At 51.3% G+C, this 22,951-nt stretch overlaps 1 protein-coding gene across 5 annotated transcripts in view; it reads left to right on the top strand.

The window, feature by feature from the left end:
• The window catches only part of Nadsyn1 (NAD synthetase 1), a 36,262-nt gene that overhangs the window by 10,408 nt on the left and 2,903 nt on the right, over positions 1-22,951 (top strand). For 3 of the 5 annotated variants that reach the window (XM_042258017.2, XM_042258007.2, XM_006977318.4), the window contains exons 3-19: positions 343-459; positions 2,888-2,941; positions 3,472-3,561; positions 7,608-7,659; positions 8,226-8,314; positions 8,478-8,595; positions 9,792-9,923; positions 11,533-11,607; positions 11,811-11,935; positions 12,520-12,568; positions 12,991-13,093; positions 14,561-14,729; positions 16,134-16,269; positions 16,953-17,059; positions 20,862-20,993; positions 21,683-21,752; positions 22,254-22,382. In XM_042258017.2, the coding sequence (XP_042113951.2) occupies positions 458-459; positions 2,888-2,941; positions 3,472-3,561; positions 7,608-7,659; positions 8,226-8,314; positions 8,478-8,595; positions 9,792-9,923; positions 11,533-11,607; positions 11,811-11,935; positions 12,520-12,568; positions 12,991-13,093; positions 14,561-14,729; positions 16,134-16,269; positions 16,953-17,059; positions 20,862-20,993; positions 21,683-21,752; positions 22,254-22,382 (1,632 nt within the window). In that variant the 5' untranslated portion in view covers positions 343-457. Of the gene's footprint in view, positions 1-342; positions 460-2,887; positions 2,942-3,471; positions 3,562-7,607; positions 7,660-7,991; positions 8,107-8,225; positions 8,315-8,477; positions 8,596-9,791; positions 9,924-11,532; positions 11,608-11,810; positions 11,936-12,519; positions 12,569-12,990; positions 13,094-14,560; positions 14,730-16,133; positions 16,270-16,952; positions 17,060-20,861; positions 20,994-21,682; positions 21,753-22,253; positions 22,383-22,951 lie in introns of those variants that run through there. The other 2 variants (XM_015996130.3, XM_076555876.1) reach the window with 2 other exon arrangements.

Raw genomic sequence — 22,951 nt, 5'->3', positions numbered from 1 at the left:
GGGTTGCAGTATTAGGAAGGTTGAGAACCGCTGTTCTGATGTCTGGACATAAGGGAAGCAGATATGTACTTCTCTCATGAACTTTTATATTATTCCCAAGCCATCCTCCTCTTCATACTCCTGGATTAACCTGCTACACTAGTCTAATGTCTCTCCATAGAACCCTGACTCTGTCCCCCATGCCATCCAAGAGTGTTTGTGCCTCTCATTGAATTTGTTCTTAACAACTCACTAACCTGGAAGGCCCAGGAAAACCTGGCCCCTGACCCAAACTGTCATGAATGCCCTGGGTCCCTCCTGGTCGCTCCTGGCCCCTCACTGGCCTGCTCCCTCTCTCTTCAGTGGCTATGGATGTTGGGATCATTATCACGAGTCAGACACTCTCCTACATTCGCTCCAAGTCCTGGCTGCCCTCCTGGACTCTCCCATCACTCAGGACATCATCTGTGACGTGGGCATGTAAGTGCCAGCATGAGGGTGAAGAAGGGGAAACTTGGAGGAAAGGCAAGTTCAAGGGAGTTCTGTACCCAGCACCTCTTTATTCAGGGTCATGGAGTCCAAGTGGGACACTAAAACCCTTAGTTAGGTTGAATGTAGATTTTGTTCAACTCTATAGCTACTTATCCTTCCCAAAACAACAACTCTTTGAAGCAGTTTTTGAGTTCTTCAAGGAGTTTCTGGGCACCCATGAGCACACTCTGCACAAATGCAAGCTAAATGTTCATCCTGACATAGTTTTCTTCATGGTGAATTTGGGGGAGCTTCTCCTGGGGACATGCCATCCATGAGTCTTGAATGACATGGATTCCTCAAGTATGGCTCCACCCAGCACACTGGAACCTTCTAGTGTGTGTCTGACCATGCTTGGCATAGTGGTCCCCTGTCGATGGGCCGCTGCGAGACCAGCAAGTGCTGTGCACCATGGAGCCTTTTCCCCAGCCCTGACTGGCTCTGTTACCCAAGGAGTATTTTCCTGTTTGGTGGTCGTTGTGTACTCTTGGGGAGTTGTCTAGTTTGGGAGCTCTATATACAACTATGTCTTATTTGTTTGGAGAGTTCTTTGTATATGAAAAGCCACAATATGCTCCCACATGAAGAAAATGTTTCCTTGTGTGCTGCCTACTGTTTAATTTTGCTCCCTGGTTAAACTTGAAAATGTCTGTGTGATGACAGCTCTGATCGTTATCTTGTGGTGTCTGTTTTTGTTTCAATGCTTCCTCTAGCTAGAAGACCCTGTTCTTTTGTTTTTGTTTTTGTTTCTGTTTTTGATTGTTTGTTTTTGTTGGATGGTTTGGTTCAGGATTTTTGTATTTTTTTTCTAATTCTTTTAATTGCATTTACTTATTTTGTGTGTGCTTGTATGCCACCGCATGCTTATGGGAGTCAGAAAATAACCTGATGGAGTCAGCCTCCCCTTTCATCAAGTGGGTCCCAGGGATGGAACTCAGGTAGTCTGCCTTGGCGGCAAGTTCCTCACCCCTCTGAGCCATTTCAGCACCAACCAGTTTGGTTTCTTTGAAACAGGGTCTTTTTTTTTTTTTTTTTTTTTTTTTTTTTTTTTTTTTTTTAAGATTTTATTATGTATACAGTGTTCTGCCTGCATATATGCCTGCAGGCCAGAAGAGGGCACCAGATCTCATTATAGATGGTTGTGAGCCACCATGTGGTTGCTGGGAATTGAACTTAGGACCTCGGAAGACCAGTCAGTACTCTTAACCTCTGAGCCATCTCTCCAGCCCGAGACAGGGTCTTATATAACCCAGGTTAGCCTTGAACTCTGTGTAGCTGAGTATGACATCAAACATCTGGTCCTCCTGCCTCCACTTCCAGAGTACTGGGATGAGGCGTGCTGTCTGAGGCCTCTGCTTTACACAAGTCATCTATATATCCAGTACTCTGCACACCCTTTGCACAAATGGCACCATGCTTAACATGCTTTACTTGGCTTAAGAGAGGACGAGAAGCCAGGATGTCATAAGTTTTGCTCACGGTGGCTGTGCGTGACCGTGGTTAGTGCTAGGGGGTGTTGACAGATGAAGGGCAGGGTGCCCCTGCATGTATCCTACCTGTTTGGGAGGAAGGATTAGGGCAGGTCAGCCTCTGACTAGGGGAGGAGGCAGCGGAGGCAAGCAGTGATGGGAGCAGTCACCCTGAGCTCTGGGACGTTTTAGAAGAGGGAGACTTGTTTCAGAACACGTTTGAGTTTAATCTGAAAGCTACAGAAAGGTGTTGAGAGTCTCTCTAAAGATCTGAGGAAACCACACACCAACGCGAAGCATCCAGGGGCTGGGGAACTGCTCACCCGAGTTGGATCTCCAGGATCCATGTAAAAAACCATATACATCAGGATGCCTTTGAAACCCCAGTGCTGGGAGGTAGGATAGAAGGGTCCCTGGGGCTGGACCTGTGAGCCCCAAGTTAAGTGAGAAATCCTGTCTCAAGAAATAAGTAGAGAGGCTTAAGAGATGGCTTAATGGTTAAGAGCACATGCTGCATGCTTCCGAGTTCAGTTCCGTGTACTTATGTCCCACCCACCTGTAACTTCAGCTCCAGGAGATCTGACACCTCTTCCCTCACTCATGTGTACACACATATGCACAAAGGCATGTGTGTATACATACACAGATGCGTGTATATAGATATGGGTACAAACACATACACATTTCCAACTATGTGTGCACATACACACATGCATGCATGAACGTACATACACAAAATCAAAAGTAAAGGTTAATCCTAAAAAATATAAGGTGGAGCTGGCTAAGGAGGACTTCTGATGTTGACCTCTGGTGTCCAGCTGTGCGCTCATGGGAACACATGACTCTAGTTAGAGCCACCGCCCCTGCTCAAGGTGCTCCCCGTGACCCGTCCTCCCTCCTGCTTGCAGGCCTGTGATGCACCGGAATGTTCGCTACAACTGCAGGGTCATCTTCCTCAACCGGTAAGTGAGGTGGGAGGAGGGGGGCTGGCATGCCTGTGCCTGGCTCTGGTGGGGGCTAGCTTGAGGGGTGTCCTTAGTGAGTGCAACATCCCAGCAACTCCTGTGAATCTCCTTCTCTGGGCCTCAGCCATCTCACTCAGGCTAGAGGAGGAGAGCCAAGGTTGGGTTTTGGGGCTTTTTATCCTTGTCACCTAGACAATAAAGGTAAGGAAAGTCTTCTGGCCACCCCTCCCCCAACACACACACACACACACACACACACACACACACACACACACACACACACACACACACATACACAAGCTTCCAGCAAAGTGCACTTGTTGGCTAATGGAGTCATGGAGACCTTTTTTTTTTCCCAAGCAGAAAGCTCAAGCCTAGAGAGAAACAAAACAAGACAAAACAGATTTGCTCAAGGCCCTGGTCTCGAACCAGCTCAGCGGCCTCACCTTATCCTATGGGGCAGGTTTCATGGCAGAGGCCTGCTTGTCCCAAGAGGCTGGTGTGAGCTGTCCTTTCACTTCCTGTAGGAAGATCCTGCTCATCAGGCCCAAGATGGCCTTGGCCAATGAAGGCAACTATCGGGAACTGCGCTGGTTCACCCCCTGGTCCAGGAGCCGGTGAGTGGCAGGTGCTTCGGTTGCAGTGTGTTGGGATCACACACCAAGTGTTCACTAAATGTCCTCAGCACATGCAGCCTCGGTTGGGAGGTAAACCACAGAATACTGTGGAGGTTGGGAGGACTTTTCCTGCCATTCAGACATGGCCAATTCCATGCTGTCAGTTCAAGTCTGAGCCAGTAGACATCATAAGACCTCAGCTATCAGTCAGTGGTCCTGGTCACTCTTAAATAGAGGGACACTGTGTCTCAAATTGTCCTTTATAGCAAGGACTCCCAGCGTAGCCCATTCGACCTTTGGGAACAGTTCGTTCTTTGAGGGTAGAGGGCCTGTCCTGTGCAGTATATGGTGGTCAGAGGCATCCTAACCTCTGAGTAGAGTTTATTAACCAAAATTACCACTAAGCTAGGTAGGCATGGTGGTATACACCCATCATCCTGGCACTTGGAGGTGAAGGCTGAAAAATCAGGACTTCAAAGACACCTTTGGCTACATAGTGAGCTCTAGGTCACCCTGGGGAACTCAAGACCCTGCCACAGAGCAAAAACCGATTGTCCCAGACTTTAAAAATTGTTTCCTAGAGGGCAAAATGCCCCAAGTTGGGAAGTCCTGCTCTGTGTTTTAGGTTACTGTCTTAGTCGGTGTTCTGTTGCTATGAGGAGACACCTTGACCGTGGTAATTCATATAAAAGAAAACAATTCCATTGGGGCTTGCTTACAGTTTCAGAGATTTAGTCCATTGTCATTATGGCAGGGAGCATGGCGGCATGCACGCAGACATGGTGCTGGAGAAGTAGGTGAGAGTTCTACATCCGGATCCACAGGCATCAAGAAGTGAGGAGAGCCACTGGGCCTCGCTTGGGCTTTTGTAATCCCAAAGCCCACCCTCTATGACGTCCTTCCTCCCCCCAGCCACACCTCCTAATCCTTTCAAATAGTGCCACTCCCTAAGCATCCAAATATATGAACCTATGGGAGCCATTCTTATTCAAACCACCACAGTTACCCCCATTTATAATCGGCTATTGACCCTGTGAACAGGGTCTTTATGCTTTAAATGGCTGACAGCTGACCTAGGAAAAGGATTGGATTCTGAGGGTGCTGTGTATTTGAGGGGCTTGTGAATTCTGGCCCTGTCTTGTAATTGTGTTGACTTCCTTTGCTTTTCCGTCAAGTAGAACTCTTACATAAGGAGCACCTGATGTGATTTCTTTCCATATTTACATTTCTCAGTCCGTCTTCTTCACTTTTGCCAGCCAGTGTCTCTACAACATTTTAGAACATTATTCCTAGAACAGAAGGCTTGGATTTTTGCCTTCCTTCTAACTAACTAGAAATCTCCTTGAGTTTCTCCATTTGGCTTATGTCTCCACCACCCTTTGTTTTCACTGTGAATTTTAAAAAACATTTTATTTTTGTTTATGTGTCTGTATCTGTGTGGGGGTATGTGCACATAAATGCAGAGCCTACAGAGGCCGGAAGAAGGCAATGGATCCTCTGGAGCTGGAGTTACAGCCAGTTGTTAACTGCCATTCACAGCTGCTGGGACGGAACTCAGTTCTTGACTGCTGAGTCATCTCTACAGCTCTGCCTTTTTAAAACGGAGAATGAATGTTGAAGTCCAGGTTGAAGTCCAAATGAGTCAGGTGAACAGAGAGAGTAAACCTTTGTGCTCTTGCTTAAAATCCAAGTGAATGTGGGACATTAAACTTGGATCCAGCCAGGCGGTATCTTTAATCCCAGCATTCAGGAGGCAGAGGCAAATGGATCTCTGAGTTTGAGGTCATTGTGGTCTACAGAGAGTTCTGGGACACCCAGGGCTACACTGTGAAACCTTGTTTCAAAAAACCCAACAATAAAACAAGCAAAAGACTTGGATTGAGTTTGTTAAGGTTTATTCAGAAATTGGCTTACTTTCTAGAATTGTATGCCAGCGCTGTGTTAGAGGTTTTTTTGTTTTGTTTTGTTGGGGAGTGGTGTATTTCTTGTGTTGTGTTTTGGTCTTAATATTATGAAGTCGTTTTCTTTTTCTGTGTTCTGGATGTGTTATGAGAGTGCTATATTATCCATTTACAATGTATTAAAATTTCCCTCCACACAATAGGTAATACACACCTTTAGTCCCAACATACAGAAGGCAGGGACAGGCTGAGCTCTGTGTATTCAAGGCCAAGTTGGTCTGCGTAGTTCCAGGCCAGCCAGGGCTACATAGTGAGACTCTATCTAAAAAAATAATAATAACAATAATCAAGTTAAGAATGAGGGGCTGGAGAGATGGCTTAGGGGTTAAGAGCACTTACTGGTTGCTCTTCCAGAGGACCTGGGCTCAGTTTCCAGCACCCACAAGCAGCTCACAACTGTCTGTAACTTCAGTTCCAGATCTGATGTCCTCTTCTGGCCTCTATGAGCACCTGTCCTCATACACACATGCCTACACAGACAGACAGACAGACAGACATGCACATGTGCACACATAAATACAAATTTTCAAATACTTAAGTAATGGCCTTTCCAGAAGAAGCTGGCTCCTGAAAGTTGTCCTCTAACCTCTACACAGGCACCATGGCATGTGCACACCCACATACTTACACACACAATGAATAAATTAATATAAAGATAAAATAAGAAGAAATGGCCTTCCTAGCATCTTCCTGCCCTTCCTGGGACTTGTTTGGTCCATCCTTAGATGGCCCATCAATGGGGCAGAGTGCAGAGAGCCATTCGCCCAGTAAGTTTTTATTTTTATAATAATAAGGGTATTTTGTTATTGTTTTGTGGTTTGTTAACATAGGATCTTATACTATAGTCCAGTGCTAGGGTAACAGGTCAGTACGCATAGGATCTTTGCATGAGTTGATAAAGGTGAGGACAAATGTACTGATGGCTCACTGTGGTGGTATTATGTTCCCCAAAATATTGTGTACCCTAATAAACTTATCTGGGGTCAAAGACAGAAAAGCCACTAGATACAGAGGCTAGAAAATGGTGGCACTCACACCTTTAATCCTAGCATTCCAGAGGCAGAAATCCATCTGTTCAAGGATACAGCCAAGCATGGTGACTCACGCCTTTAATCCCAGAAAGCGAGCCTTTAATCCCAGGGAGTGATGGTAGAAAGGAAAGATATATAAGGTGTGAAGACCAGAAACTAGAAAGCTTTTAGGCTTCTAGCAGCAGTTCAGCTGAGATCCATTTGGATATGAGGACACAGAGGCTTCCAGTCTGAGGAAACAGGGTCAGCTGAGGAACTGGCAAGGTGAGGAAGCTGTGGCTTGTTCTGCTTCTCTGATCTTCCAGCACTCACCCCAATAACTGGCTTCAGGTTTGATTTTATTAATAAGAACCTTCTAAGATTCCTGCTACAGCTCACCAACATTATAGTTTAGGGACATTGCTGCTTCCTGACCTACAGATGGGGTCAGAGGACTTCTCTAGGATGGTGTGGCCATGAGGGGGGGTCTGCGGTCATCTTGATTCTGTTCCCTCTGTTGATGGGGGAGGGGGCGGGAGAGGTCTGTCCACGACTTCTGGCATTGTGCACCAGTAGAAGAACCACTGGCATTGTGCCCACACACCACGAATTCTAAAGCGAATAGAACAGTCTGCGTTTATTAAGTCCACTGGAGTAGATCTTTGAGACTCCCTAGACCAAAGCTTTGTGTGGTAAATACTTTGCCTGTCAAAGGCTGTAGACTGTAACCCTATTGTCGCATTGGTAAGGTAGGTGTGGTTGTGTCTGTGGGTAAACGTCACAGGACTTTTCCAGGGTGAAGAGAAACCCTGATTTCTCCCTTGGAACGGCGACCTGATTCTAGTTGCCCCTCCCCAAGTCTCGCAGAAAACACTGAGAGGCAGACACTCCAGTATGCATGAGTTCTACAGTGTCTGTCATAGGTCTCTGTGAGGGGGTGGCATTGCCTCTGAGGACATAGCACTCTCAGGAGCATGGCATGGCATGGTTAGACTGAGGTTCCACGCCTGTGCCATGCTTCCTGTTTCCCAGGACCTCACCTCAGCTCTGCCACGCTTTGATTCTTTCCTTCCAGGCAAACTGAGGAGTATGTCCTCCCTCGGATGTTACAGGACCTGACAAAGCAGGTGCATCCTTCCCAGGGTTCCCTGCCAGTGCGGGCTGAGGGTGGGCATAGGAGGAGCTCCTGGGTGGAGTCAAAGCATAGCTGGGTAGATGGGAGGCACAGAGCGGAACTTCCGTGGTGAGTACAGGAGGGCTGATTGCAAGCCAGGCCTCAGGAGCCAGCCAGCCCTCGGCAGAGGTAGACTGTGACTCCAGGACAGTTCTAGGAGACCACAGCCAGCCGGTGATGGGCACATCTCTGAGCTTCATCCCTCTCATTGTGCTGTGGACCTGGGGTCCTCACTCTGCTTGCCTCCTTGGTAAATGGTGACATTGTTGGTGCCAGGAGATGGAGTGGAGGAAAGGACCTGCTGCAGCCATAGTAGAGCTGTGTGTCTCGTGGTCATTGAGGGAAATGGGAGAGCCTGGGGTCAGCAGAAGTCGAATATGCTGGGGCTGGCACACCCAAGGTGAGGAAAGCCTTAGCGAGGACCTGGAACAGTGTGGTAGCCTTCAAGATATCGGAGGCCAGTGTGGAGCCTAGTAAGCAGCCCTGGGATCAAAAGTGGTCTTTTTTTTTCCACTGCAGGAAACTGTGCCCTTTGGAGATGTGGTACTGGCCACCCGGGACACCTGTGTTGGGAGCGAGGTCTGTGAGGAGCTCTGGACGCCACGAAGGTCAGCCAGCTCTCTACGCCATCCACTCCCCATCCTGAGCTGCCCAGTGGGAAGACCCAGGCTTTGCAGCCTCTTGAGGTCATGGCCTTAACCATGGAGGTCCCCCTAGAGAACTGAGGGGTCACAGGAGCCCAGCAGTCATTCCACCTGCCTCTTTCAACAGCCCCCACATCGACATGGGCCTGGATGGTGTGGAGATCATCACCAACGCCTCGGGTAGCCACCATGTGCTACGCAAAGCCCACACCAGGGTGGATCTGGTGACCATGGCCACTTCCAAGGTGGGCATTGGGCAGGGTGGATAGAGCAGTGTCACAAGTTAAGGCTTCATCAGAGGAACCACCAAGAGCAATGGCACCTGGGGCAGGGCTCAGCCACCCGGTGCATACCACACCTCTGGTGCATACTTAAGGCTGTGGTTTGAGGCTGCATTCCATACATGCTTGGTCCCTTCCAGGTTTCTTTTCCTGGTATCACTAGGCCCTAACTGCTGTCATTCAAAGCAGATTCTGTTGACACTGCTATGACAGAGAATCAGGACGTGTCATGGAGACACGTACCAGCTTGCATGTACCTGCCACTGACCTTGGACACAGTGGAGCAGTCCTGTTAGTCCTTGGTGCAGACAGAGTTGCCCCAGGTTGAAGATGGGCACAGATAGGAGATGACATCTGTCCCTCACAGAGGTCACCACGGTCACCAGTGCTTCTGGTGGCCCTGAAGCTCAATGCTGCCCCACCACACTGCCCTAGCTGCAGTGGCCCGGTGATATAGGGACAGCAGTCCTGCACTGTGAGCTGAGGGAGAGTAAAAGTGGATGTTCTATGGGGTGCCCAGCACCTGGTGTCATGTGACATTATTTCAAGAAGACTCAACAGATCTCCTGACCCCAGATAGGGAACCGATGATAGACCAAAGTAACACTACCATCAAAGTTCACCCTGGTAAACCAGTCAGCTTATTGGAATTACTCAGCAAGAGGTGAGGGGTTACAGACAGGAGTAAGGATGAATCAGAGGCAGCTACATCACTAAAGTCCCATGGACAGCTCATAAAAGCTGGGACCCTGGAGTGCTCTTCACAATTTACAGGCACTTTGACAGATCAGAGAGTCTCTTCCAGGCAGCTTGGCTGGTCTGAGGGCCTCTTAGCAGTCCTTACTACTTATGGGACCTTGGAGAGGAGGGGCCTTGTGTATTTGCTAAGTTTCAGGAACTTCCTGAGACTTGTGCATTATTGACTTCCTGATGTTTCCATTTCGAGGAAAGTGCAGCACAACACCTGGCAAGGCCACATGAACTGGAGCCGTGGGGCTTTGTGTCCCCACCTGCACCTACTGTATCTGTCAGAGTCCAGATGCTGATGGCAACTTGGGACCGGGTGGAGAATGGCAGACTGGGGCATCTAGGTGTCCTGTTCAGCACTATTGGCAGTCACAGGTTATATAAAGCTCTGCTCTCACCCCTGCATCTTCCAGAATGGTGGCATCTACCTGCTAGCCAACCAGAAGGGCTGCGACGGTGACCGTCTCTACTATGATGGCTGTGCCATGATTGCCATGAATGGGAGCATCTTTGCCCAGGGCACTCAGTTCTCATTGGATGATGTGGTAATGAGCCAAGCATGGGGATGGGGAGCGGCCTTCACACTGCCCAGTCAGTTGACTGCTCATCTGTATAGTTCCCCCTCCCCTAGCTGTGAGGAGGGATCCCCTTAGGAAAGGTTTTGGCTTTCCTAAGAGCAGAGGAAAATGTCCCTGCTGGGCATGAACTATGGGGGAGAACCCCAGGCTGAAGTGAGCACATTGGGACAGATACCACAGTGTCTGGGACACAGGACTAGTGAGCATGTTTGACTCATTTTGGAGGCTGATGGGGTGAAACCCCCCAATCAGGGGTTAGCAGACACTAGGCCTGGTCCTGTCATAAGGGATGGTGACCATCAGCCTTAACTGGGGACGTTATCCTCAGGGGCATCTGGCCTGTCCAAGATCTGTCAGTTCCCCCATGGCTTGGACCACACATGTTAAGGGGAGCAGAGCATACCTGCATTAGTCATTTTTCTCTCTAATGTGGCAATACCTGACAGGAGTTCTTTAGGGAGGAGGGGTTTACTTTGGCTCACAGTTTGAGGCTAGCAGGCCATCATGGTGGGAAGGTGCGGCAGCCGGAGTGTGAGCCAGCCGGTCACATCACATCCACACTGGAAGCATAAAGACAAAGGCTAGTGCTCAGCACTTTCTACTTTTTATTCAGTCTGGGACCCCAGTCCACAGGCTGGTGCCACCCACATTCAGACACTCCCTCACAAACATACCCAGAGATTTGTTTCCTTGGTAATTCTAGATTGCATCGAGCTGACAATCAGTGTTAACCATCGCATCCCACTTGGGCTCTGAGTGATGGGAAGTGCAGAGAAAACCCCTTACTTCTTGTGAGGAGGGGCTTTATAAGGCCAGGCGAGGGACAGGGTGGAAGTGTCATCACAATCCTTTGACAGAGGGGTGTGAGGACACGGAGAAGAGACAGGAAGGCAGAGGACAGCCCTGCACAAACGTACTGATCCACCTTAGGAGCCATATAGTCCTCAGAGGTCCTGATGAGCTACATGCTCAATGCCTCGAAGGCGTGGGTGTGGACTGCCATGTTACTTTCCACGCTGTTCTCCCCCTCAGTCTTCCTCTGTGTTGGATTTATTTTCTGGTCACAGGATGGCTCCAGTGTCCAGCCATCCCATCTATAAGTCGCTATGTTCAGAATTTGAGGAGTCATTGTTTTCCATGTGTCTTTTAGGTAAAAAGGAGTATTTCCTGAAACTTCCCCTGTCCCCGTTACTGACAGAGTTGTGTCCCCTGCTGTAACTGGTGTGTCCCTGGGAAATGTCTAAATGTAGCTGAGGTTCCGGTGTCAACCAGACAGAGATGCAGCAGGAGAGAGAGATCAGGTTACAGCATTGGCAGCTCCCAACAGCCTTTCATTCCAGCACTAGAACAACAGTGCCCTCTTCTGGCCTCTACAGAAACTGCACTCACCTGCACATAACACTCAGGACACACACATACTCATAATTTAGAGTACTTTTTTTAAGAGGAGAAAATATTCAAGAGGGTAGTGGTGCCATCCACCCTGCTAGGGGCAGCAGATGCCCAGCCCGTGCTGTGAAACGTCCGACCCATCCACGTGGGACAGCAGTCCTGTGCTTTCCCTTTCCCCATCCAGGAGGTCCTCACTGCCACCCTGGACCTGGAGGACGTCCGGAGCTACAGGGCAGAGATCTCGTCTCGGAACCTGGAGGTAAGTGCCCTGGGAAACACCAGCCTGAGTGCTCAGCCAGGCCCTGCTAGTGGCCCAGTATGCTGTGGGCTTGACCAAGGCTGTGGGGCCAGAGATGGTGCTGAACCGTGGCTGCTGTCGTGTGCCCGGCTCCTCTCACTACGTATGGCATCCTTGGGGTCCACTTGCAGCTGTCACTGTGTCCTCGTGTCCTCCCCCAACAGGCAAGCAGGGTGAGCCCATACCCCCGGGTGACTGTGGATTTTGCCCTCTCGGGCAGGGAAGACTTGTTGGAGCTGGTGTCAGAACCTGTGGAGTGGACGTACCACAGTCCTGAGGAGGAGATAAGGTAGGTGCCCCTGGGTCTGGATCCTGTTGCTTTGTGGCCCCCGCCGTCCCAGTGGCCGCCGACGTCTGCCAGGTGTGAGGGCTGCAAGGATTCCCGAAATCTGCCTAGGGTGGACCCTGTGCTTCACTGGAGTTAAAAAGATGCAGTGGCTGCTACGTAATGAGCTCTCAGACAGCTAGAGCTTCACAGTGAGACCCTGTCCAAAAAAAAACGTCACTGACTGATGAGGCCAGGCTACCTGGTTCTGCCTAGGGTGGTCTCCCTGTACTGTGTCCTTAAGCTCTGAGGCCCTGTGTGCGCCCATTTCATGTGGGCACCGTGTGGTGGTCTCCCTGTACTGTGTCCTTAAGCCAGGCCTCAGTGCGCCCATTTCAGGTGGGATATCTCTGGGAGTTTCCCCCAGACTTGTTAGAACCAAAATGCCCAGATTGACATGAAGTGCTTATGACAGCAGATGGCCCAGCAAGAGCCCAGGCTCAGGGCTATGTCTCTGCGCTGCCTTCAGGGGTCCCCTTGCAGGACCACTGTACAGGTGCAGTGAGCCAGGTTTGTGCCTCCAGACCCAACACTCTTATCTCCTGCAGCCTCGGACCTGCCTGCTGGCTCTGGGACTTCCTTCGACGGAGCAAACAGGTAGGGTGGTTAGTTCCTACCCACCCACAGGTGCTCTCCTGGTTGGTGTGTGAGTCTAGGGTGGGTTAGTGATGTTTTTCTTCGGGGGGGTGTGTATCTGAACTGGCCAGTGGCCCAATGGCTGAAGCCCGCTTTGAAGCCATGTGGTGGTCTGTGGAGCTGTTGAAAGGCAGAGGAACTCCCGTGTCTCCCAATGTGTGCACATCTAGGGTCGGAAAGACAGCCTGGGACCCAGAGTAGCATCTCCTGCCCTTTAGGAAACCTGTCATACAAGTGGGTCGTTGGCCCACCACCCCAGGGATGATGCTGAGCTGTGCTCCTGTAGGACTCTGGGGCTCACAGGGTGGTGCTTGGCTGGAGATTGGGTGGGGCACAGCCTATCCGCAGCTCGGTTCACACTGTGCTTGGTCGGCCCCTTCCAGGCTGGGTTTTTCCTGCCCCTGAGTGGCGGTGTGGATAGTGCGGCCAGCGCCTGCATCGTCTACTCCATGTGCTGCCTGGTCTGCGAGGCTGTGCAGAGCGGAAGTAGGTGACGTGATGTCCATTGATCTGAGGAGAGAGTCAGGTTGGGAACCAGTCAGGGAGCGAAGGACAAACCCAGGTCATGGGTACTGTGGGTGAGGGAGGCTTCATGGCTGGGCATAGATGTTGTCTGTCCCATTCAAGTCCCAGAACTCAGACTGGTAACAGCCTTTCCTGGGCAGTTAGCAGATGTGGCCTTGTCTGTCTGCCACTGTCTGTCAGCAATGCAGCCCTGGCGGCGGCAGTGGGGACACACATACACACACACACACACACACACACACACACACACACACACACACACACACAGGCTTTGGGGTCTGGCAACCTAGGTCAAGTCCGTAACTTACCATGGGTGCAGTGGCACTAAGAATAGCCTGCACAGTGCAAGAGCAATGGGTTAACCCAGGACAGAACACAGGCTAGCCCCACACAGACCTCAGTTAGTGCAGAGCAATGAGTTAGTGCAGTGCAGAGCCATGGATTGGGTTAGTACAGCACAGAGCAGTGGGTTAGTGCAGTGCAGAGCCGTGGATTGGGTTAGTACAGTGCAGAGCCGTGAGTTAGTGCAGTGCAGAGCCATGGATTGGGTTAGTACAGTGCAGAGCCATGGAGTGGAATAGTGCAGTGCAAAGCTGTGGATTGGGTTAGTACAGTGCAGAGCCGTGGATTGGGTTAGTACAGTGCAGAGCAGTGGGTTAGTGCAGTGCAGAGCCGTGGATTGGGTTAGTACAGCACAGAGCAGTGAGTTAGTGCAGTGCAGAGCCATGGATTGGGTTAGTACAGTGCAGAGCAGTGGGTTAGTGCAGTGCAGAGCCGTGGATTGGGTTAGTGCAGCGCAGAGCAGTGGGTTAGTGCAGTGCAGAGCCGTGGATTGGGTTAGTGCAGCGCAGAGCAGTGAGTTAGTACAGTGCAGAGCCGTGGATTGGGTTAGTGCAGCGCAGAGCAGTGGGTTAGTGCAGTGCAGAGCCGTGGATTGGGTTAGTGCAGCGCAGAGCAGTGAGTTAGTACAGTGCAGGGGCAGAGAGTTAGCCCAGCACAGAGCATAGGTTGGTCTAGTGTGTGTTAATACACAGATTGGTGTGTTAGCACAGCTAGTGCTGTGAGCACAGGGACCAGTGTGCAAGCACCTGAGAGAGGGACTTGCTCATTTTTTTTTAGGACCCTGGGCAATGGACCAGGCTAGATTGGTGGTCTCTGGGGTAATCAATGGGAGTTAGATGCAAGGGAACATGGACGATGGACTGTGGGAACTGAAAAGACTGGGGGATAACTAGGTGGGCTCCAGGGATGGACTGGGGCTGATGTGTGGGAGCTCAAGATCAGACCAGGGGTACCTGGTACCTATGTGGGCCCCAGGGAGGTGGGTGGAGGCTGACACTTGGAAGATGTGGGCTGGCTGCATGGGCACTTGGGAGGGAGGCCAGGACTTTGTGTACAATGGTTCTCATCCTGCCATGGTGGCTGCAGATCAGCAAGTGCTGACAGACATCCAAAGCCTGGTGGACGAGAATGGCTACACCCCACAAGATCCCCAGGAGCTCTGCGGACGCCTGCTCACCACTTGCTACATGGCCAGTGAGAACTCCTCCAGGGAGACCCACAGCAGGGCCACAGAACTGGCTCAGCAGATTGGAAGGTAGGACTCCATCCTGTGCCAAGCTCAGGCTGGCACCGTGGCAAAGGTCAGAGCTGGTGACAAGCCCGTGGTTGCACCTGGCAGCTGAGTGAAATGCTGCTGTGGGTTGGAGCCCAGACTGTACAGTTGACGTGTACACACATAAACATCCGTCACCCAGCCCTGCCTCTAGGTGCAGTTGCAGGGCACCTATTCCTGTCATCAGGATACCATAGAGCTGGTCCAGCAGTCTTTGGACGCAGCTCATAGACTGTGTGGGGAGGATCGAGGAGACTTTTCCAGGAGGTGTGACTCTACCTCGTCTAGAATATTCTTTTATTCTGGCTCTTCGGAAAACCAAGAAACTGCCTGTCACATTGCTGGGTACAGCCAAAAGCCTCCCTGCCAGCAGTTCCGTACCTGGGCTTATGCCCAAAGGAGTTACAAGCCCAAACAGTTACCTCTACCGGATGCTCCTGGTTGCCAGCTTTGTCACAGTAGTGAGAGGAGGAAATGGCCCAAGCGTCCATTGGCTGATGGATAGCTAAGCAAAATGTCATCTGTCCACACTGGAGTACTACTCTGATGTGAGAAGGTGTGGCGTGCCTCTAAAGCATACGTGACCCTTGGAATTGTCATGCTGAGTGAAAAATGCCGGGTGTCAAAGGTCATGACGTGCACAACTCTATTGCTGTGCGTTGCCCAGCCCGGCATATCCATAGTGGATTTATCACTCCAGACAGTGGACTGGCGATTGTCAAGCTGGGGCGGATGGGAGCCGGGAATGACAGTTGCTAGGCAGGATTTCTTTCTGGCGTGGTGAGTTCTGGAAGTAGATGGCGAGTAGTCCTGGTTTTACAGTGTCCTGAATGGGCTGACCACGGGTGAGTCACATGCTCTGGGGTGGTCATTGAGGGCCAGCGAGAGGGTTCAGTAGGTAAAGGTGTCTGCCGCCAAGTCTGATGACCTGAGTTCAGTTCCTTGCGCCCACGTGCTGGAAGGAGAGACTGACTCCCAGAAGTTATTCTCTGATATCCACACACCTGCCATGGAATATGTGCCCCGCCCCCATACATGTGATAAGAAAATTTTTATTTTTAATTATTTATGTAGCGTGGGCATGTGCATATGAGTGCCAGAAGAGTGCGTCGAATCCCCTGGCACTGGAGTTACAGGTGGTTGTGAGCCGCCGTGAAGTTGCTGAGCCATCTTTCCAGGCCCAAGTGAATTTTTTTTTTTTTCTTTTTGAGATTGGTCTCACTTTGTAGCTCTGGCTGACCTGGAGCTCATAGAAATCCATCTGCCTCTGTCTCCCAAGTGCTGGGATTTTAGGCGTGCACCCAGGCCAAAGAAATGTTTTTCAAAGGTAGTTAAGAGCATGTCTTAGCACCCCTGTGCTGAGCACTCTCACCCTTGCCCTTCCAGCTACCACATCAGTCTGAGCATCGACACTGCCGTGAAGGCCGTCTTGGGCATCTTCAGCCTGGTGACCCGGAAGTTCCCTCGGTTTTCAGCACACGGAGGGAGCAGCAGGGAGAACCTGGCCTTGCAGAATGTGCAGGTAAGTGTTTGAGCCTGGCCCTGATCCTCACAAAGGTGTGGAGGGGAAGTCAGTAAAAGACAGAGAGCCTGGGGATGTGATGGGCAGTGCTGGGTTAACCGCCTGTAAGCCTCACTAGAGACGCTGGCCACACAGCCATGCTTTGAGTTGCAGGTCTGTGAGTGTGAGCGCATGGGAAAGTGTGTGCCGAGTGTGTGCCCATCTGAGCCTTGGTGAGGCTGTGCGCTGGAGCATGACCACACACAGGTGTATGTGGGGACCTACCTGAGCATTTCATCCAGCCCTGGCCTGGCTGGCCATGCCCCACCCCTGGGCTACCTTGGTTAGCCTGCATGCCATGTGTCAAAAGAAAGAGGAAAGGTCCCAGGGCTTGTCTGTTGTAATGCCATTTCTGTTTGCCCCATCTGTGCATGGCAAATGGTAAATAGTGTGGAGGGCACTGCTGAGCATCTTCCTGGCTACCACTACTCAGTGCCTGGCTCCTGCTGTGACCCTGCTGTGCTATGACCCTGCTGTGGACTGGTGCCAGAGGAGCATTGGAGGCCCCACACCCCCGCCCCCGACACAGGACAGATTGATTCATCCTGTGTTGTGTTCTGACTTGCTCCCGTGCTAGGATTGCATTGTAGTACAGCTGCTTCCTGGGTCCTGGCACAGGGTAACTGCCTTCTTCCCTCATCCAGGCTCGGATAAGGATGGTCCTCGCCTACCTGTTTGCTCAGCTGTGCCTCTGGTCCCGGGGCGCTCGAGGGGGCCTTCTCGTGCTTGGATCTGCCAATGTGGATGAGAGGTGGGTGTGGCTGGGGAACTTGCCTTGATGACACCCTAAGTCTCTGGTGGAAGTTTGGTCCTTTCAAGACACAGTCTCCCTGTAATATCTGGATATCAAGAAACCTCTGTCTGCTCCGAGCCCAGCTCACTGTCATCCAGCTCAGGCTGCTTCCATTTCTGACCTGCCTCTGCTCCTGTCAGCCCCACGGGCTCCCATCACCTCCTCCTTTCCTGTCCCATGCATCATAGGTCATTTCATTGCAAACAGTTTTCTAATCCAAACAAAACAGCTGCTTTTCTGTGTGAACTGAAGACAAATGCCTTTTTCTCTTGCTTAAAAAACATCCAGTAGGGGCTGGAGACATAGCTCAGAGGTTAAGAGCACTGGCTGCTCTTCCAGAGGTCCTGAGTTCAATTCCCAGCAACCATATGGTGGCTCATGACCATCTATAATGAGATCTGGTGCCCTCTTCTGGTGTGTAGGCATATATGCCCACAGAACACTGTATACATAATAATAAATAAATCTTACAAAAACAAACAAACAAACAAACATCCAGTGGCCCTCTTGTTTCCAGATAAAATCCACCTGACCTCAGACGCAGCAGTGGAGACTGGTAGATCCCCTTCCCAGGCTCAGTTTCCCTGCTTTCCTTAAGTGAGCCACTTCACCTCCTAACTGTTCTCACGTGCTCCTCATTAGCTGAGGAATTTTAAAAACATCATGTATTCATCAATTGTCATTTCACCAGTCTGTCTATCCATAAGTTGAGTCACCCATCTGTCCATCCATTACTTTGACTACCCAACTATCTACCCATCCATCTGCCAATCCATCCATTCACCCACCCATACATACATCCACCCACCTATCCATCCACTCACACATCTGTACCCCACCCACACATCTGTATATCCACCAATGTATTCTTCCATCCACCTATCCAACCATACATATGTACACCCCCCAACCATCTATCCACCCACCCACCCAAACATACATATTTACCCCCACCCATCCATTCATCCACCCAACATACATACATACATACACTACCATCCATTCATCCATCCACCCACCCATACATCCATACATCCACCCACCTATCCATCTACCCAACCACCCACATATACATACACCCCCTGTTCTGTAGTTTCATTTGGTTTGATTTTGAGACAGCTCCTTACTATGAAGCACAGGGTAGCTTCAAACTTACTATGTAACCCAGGCTGCCCTCAAACTGGAAGCAATCCTCCTGCCTCTGCCTTCTGAGACTAGGATTATGTAGGATTGTGTCATCATATATAGCAGGATTTTTTATTTTATTTGTGTGTGTGCATGAGCGCATGTGTGCAGCCAGCATGTGCCATGGCATGTGTGTGGAGGTCAGAAGACAACTTCAGTGTCGGTGCTCACCTTCTACCTGTCTGAAGCAGGCTGTCATTGTTCACTGCTGTAGAACTCCAGGCTAGCTGTCCTGCAAGGTTCTGGGATTCTGTCTCCATCTCTCCATAGGAGTGCCAGGATCACAGATGGTACTGGTACTGCTGTGTCCAGATTTATGTGGGTGCTAGGGATCTGAACTCAGACTCTTGTCCATGACGAGTCTTTTTCTGTCCTGCCAGCCAGCTCCCAAATAATGACATGAGACTTCTTATTAATTATGAAAGCTTGGCCTTTAGCTTAGGCCTATCCCACTATCTCTTATAACTTAAATTAACCTGCTTCTATTAATCTTCGTTTTACCATGTGGCTTTTTACCTTTCTTTAATTCAGTATGTCCAACTCCCTCCATGTCTCCTTGGCATCTCCCTGGTGCCTCGATTATCTCCTCCTACTTCATCTGTCTGTCCTGAAGTGCTGTCTACACCTCCTGCCTAGCTATTGGCTATTCGGCTCTTTAGTAAACCAATCACAGCAATGTATCTTCACACAGTGTACAAGTATCCCACAACACTCGTCCTTGTGGAGGAAATGCTTTACCCGCAGAGCCGTCCCCTTGTGCCCGAGACTGTTCTTTTTCTCCTTGGTGAAGGGGGAGAGGAATCACCAGTGGGGGTGGGGTTGAGAGGATGGCAGGAGCACAGTGGGGTTGCCATCCCTCTGCCGCAGACCTAGCTGCTGCTGCTCATGCAGTTGGGAAGTGCTGGGTAAAGCAGCTGGTGCCACGAGAAGCAGTGAGTGAAGAGCTTGGGAGAGATGATGAGACACAGCCATAAGGACGATAGATGGGGGCCTGTGGCATCTTGGGCCCAGTGAGTTACGTGAGAGTGTTTGATGACTTGCCAGGAGGACTTGGGACTTGGTGTAGAGTTGTAAACAGATTGGCAGTGAGGTTGGGTAAGGAAGAGCAGCCTGGCAGTTTGCCAAGCCTGCTCCCAATGATGGTACAAGGGATACATCCAGTTCCACATCCTGCTGATAGCTGGTATAAAGGGCCACCTCCTGGGCAGCTGGTCATTCAGTATTTGGGGTACAGGTAAACCCAGGCTGGCAGGCACCTTCTGTTGACACCTGCCGGAAACCCCACCTCCCAGGGGGAATGCAGGGCTTCAGTACCAACCATGTCATTTGTACACACAGCTTAGGCCCAGGGACCTCTGTCAGGGAGGGGCAGGGGAGCCCTACAAGCCTGGGTTCCCGACATTAGGCAAGCTACTTGGTGGATGCCTTCTGAAGGAGGGCTGTTGTCCCAGGCCTGGGGGTGAGACACAGGTGAGTGAGGGTGCGTTGGGGTGGGGGTGTTCTTGCTAACAGAAGATCAAAGTAAGGCCAGAACAATGGACGGGAGCACGCTCGAGGCAGCCATGGCTGACGGTTGATGTCAGCTAACAGGAGGTAGAGGAAGGAAGGCCAGAGTCCTACCAGTGGCCATGAGGCCATGGAGAGAGGTCTGTCCCATGGAAGAAGAAGGAGAACAGGATGTGTTGTGAGCACCTCTCCGGGGCCTGTGTCTCTGCTGGTGATAATCTGAGTTCCACCGCCATTTCACCATCCCTCTGTTCTACCTGAAGACACTTACCCGAGGCTAGTAGATTCGTCACTATGTGCCAGTTTAGCTTGGAGCCACTGGGTCAGCAGAAACTCCTGTGTGGCCAGGAGTGGGGGGGGTCTCACCAGGGAACACAGTGGCCTGTGGCAGAGCTGTGGCAGGTGGGCGGGGTTAGGAGGTGTGTGAGCTCTGAGTCTGTTCTCACGGTCACTGCAGGGCAGCTGCTCCAAGCTGTCAAAGTGCTAAGGCCGTTGGTCCTCCCCCAGGCCTCTGGAGGCTCGCCCTACACCCACCACCAACCCACCCTTCCCCATATCCTCACACCTTCAGCATCTTGATGGCCCCTTTGGCCATGACTCTAATTCTTATTCCCTTTGAGGAGACCTGGAGCTGTCTCTCAAACCCACCCTGTAATCCTGGTCCATCTCTGTCTGGAGTCCTCAGTACATCTTCAGGGCCCTTTTTACTAGGTGAGGTCACAGAGCCAGAGCTCCAGATCAGAGCTTTAGATCAGGCTGAGTGTGCACTTGTGCAAGGTCCTGTCTCCCCTTCCAAGGCCTCTGTCCCTCAGCTCCACCTAGCTGTCTCTGGCCTTCTAGACAAGCTGTTCCCAGTGAGCAGATGGCGGTAACCAAGCATTCTGAGCCAAGATAGGTGTCTACACAGTGTGCCCAATGTCAACCTGCTAGTCTCCTCCAGGGCCTGGGTTATGCTGGGCTTCAGACTTCTGGGCCCCTGGAAGAAGGGAGCCCTTGGCCCAGCACTGGTGGACCCCATAGCCAGCAATACCCCAGAAACCATGGGGACACCATCCTTTCTCCCTGGCAGTCTCCTCGGCTACTTGACCAAGTATGACTGCTCCAGTGCGGACATCAACCCCATAGGCGGCATCAGCAAGACAGACCTGAGAGCTTTTGTCCAGTTCTGCGCCGAGCGTTTCCAGCTTCCCGCTCTGCAGATGTGAGTGCTCCTGTGGCTCCTGGGCCACCAAGGTCACCCTTGCCCCATTCGGCCATCCTCCTTAGCTTCCTATGCCCCACCCTCCATCTGGGAGCATGAAGTCATGACCCCACCCATTCCTTTTCCTGCACCCATAGTTCTAAGTGTTTTAAGTGACAATTCCTCCCAGGCTGGCTTTTCTCCTGCTGCCATCTCAGGGCAGAGGGACTGGTGGTGGCACCTGCTGAGGACACCCACAGCCTATCGGGCCACTGCAGCATCATTACAGGTGCCAGGAAAACTGTGTCCTTGCTGTCCTTGCAGTCAGTCGTGTCCACAGGGGACCTCTGACAATATGTGGAGGTCCCTTTGGTTGTCACAAAGAGTTTGTTCCTGGCAGCTCAGAGGCACAGGCTGGGGGTCCTCCCAAGTGTCCTGCGGTATATCAGGCTACCCCACCACACCCTCTAGGTCCAGTCTCCTGACCACAGCTACTCATATTCCTGCAGTGGAGGGCCCTGCCCTGCGCTCTTCACCTCCTTAGCACTTTGATCCACTGTCCTTTGGGTCCTGAAGCCTCAGGATCGTGAGCCCAGGCATGACCCTGCCAGTCATGGCCAGCCCGTCTGCAGTCTGTCTAGGGACGTCCTGCCAGAGCTCCCGAGCACATCAGCAGCCCTGGTGACTGACTCAGTGTGTCTTCACTGCAGCATCCTGTCCGCGCCGGCCACTGCAGAGCTGGAGCCCCTAGCCGACGGGCAGGTGTCTCAGACAGATGAGGTAACCGTGGTGGCTTTGTCGTGGTGGGTGGGTCTCCCCTTCTCACTGGGTCCCTTCACAGCCTCCTTCTGCCCAAAGGAAACCTTTCTGCCACAGGTCTCTGGCTCACTCAGGCCAGTGGAATCACTGATGACCTCAGACACTCTGACTTAGCTTTCTCATTGTGGTTAGGGCTGAGGAAGGGGATGACAGGGTGGGTCAGAGGCAGAGTGAGGATGTCGAGCTAGGAAACCAGGCTGCTCACGGCAGCTTCCCTCCCTCAGAGCAGCCTTGGAGTCGAGTCCTTCACCTCCCATGCAGGCAGGGTCTTGGTCATTTTTCCAAACCTACATCTCCCGGCACCCAGTGAGTTCTGAGAACCCCGGCCGGGCACCCACTCCCGACCCTTGTTGAGCCCCAGCTCCCTGGACGTTTAGTCCCCAACTGTAAGAGGCTCTGAGGTGTCCCCCCACCCCCCCAGCACCACCCCACTGTGCTTTAAACACACTTCTGTCCCCACAGGAAGACATGGGGATGACATACTCAGAACTCTCCGTCTTCGGCCGGCTTCGGAAGGTTGCCAAGGCAGGGCCCTACAGCATGTTCTGCAAACTGCTCAACATGTGGAAGGACAGCTGGACGCCAAGACAGGTAAAGCCATGTGTGACGTCAGGCTGAACCACCTATGGGTGACCCCAAACGGATAAACTCGTTTCATACACAGTAACATTTTACGCTGTCATCTTCACCAGCTTGGGATTTCTGGCTGCCAAAGTTAACCCAAGTATGGGCCAGCCATGCGGTGTGCTGGTGTGGTACAGAGGCTTCAGAATGCCTTAAGACTCCGCTGGCCAGAGGACTTACTGTGTACCTAGTTGTTTTTACAAATTAATCATACCTGGAGGCTTATTATCACTTATAAATGTCCGACCTTAGCTTGGCTTATTTCTAGCCAGCTTTCTTTAACTTAAATTATCCCATCTATCTTTTGCCTCTGGACTTTTTCCTTTCTTTACTTCTGTATATCATACTTTCACTCTTACTCCATGGCTGGCTCTGTGGCTGTGTGGCTGTGTGGCTGTGTGGCTGTGTGGATGTGTGGATGTGTGGATGTGTGGATGTGTGGCTGGCCCCTAGCATCCTCCTCTCCTGTTCTCTTGCTCCTTGCTCCTCTTTTTAAATGTTCTTCTCCTTCTGTTTATTCTCTCTGCCTGCCAGCC

Source organism: Peromyscus maniculatus, chromosome 1, assembly GCF_049852395.1.
Source record: "Peromyscus maniculatus bairdii isolate BWxNUB_F1_BW_parent chromosome 1, HU_Pman_BW_mat_3.1, whole genome shotgun sequence".
NCBI classification, from domain to species: Eukaryota; Metazoa; Chordata; class Mammalia; order Rodentia; family Cricetidae; genus Peromyscus; species Peromyscus maniculatus.
This window is presented reverse-complemented; position numbering and strand designations above follow the sequence as displayed.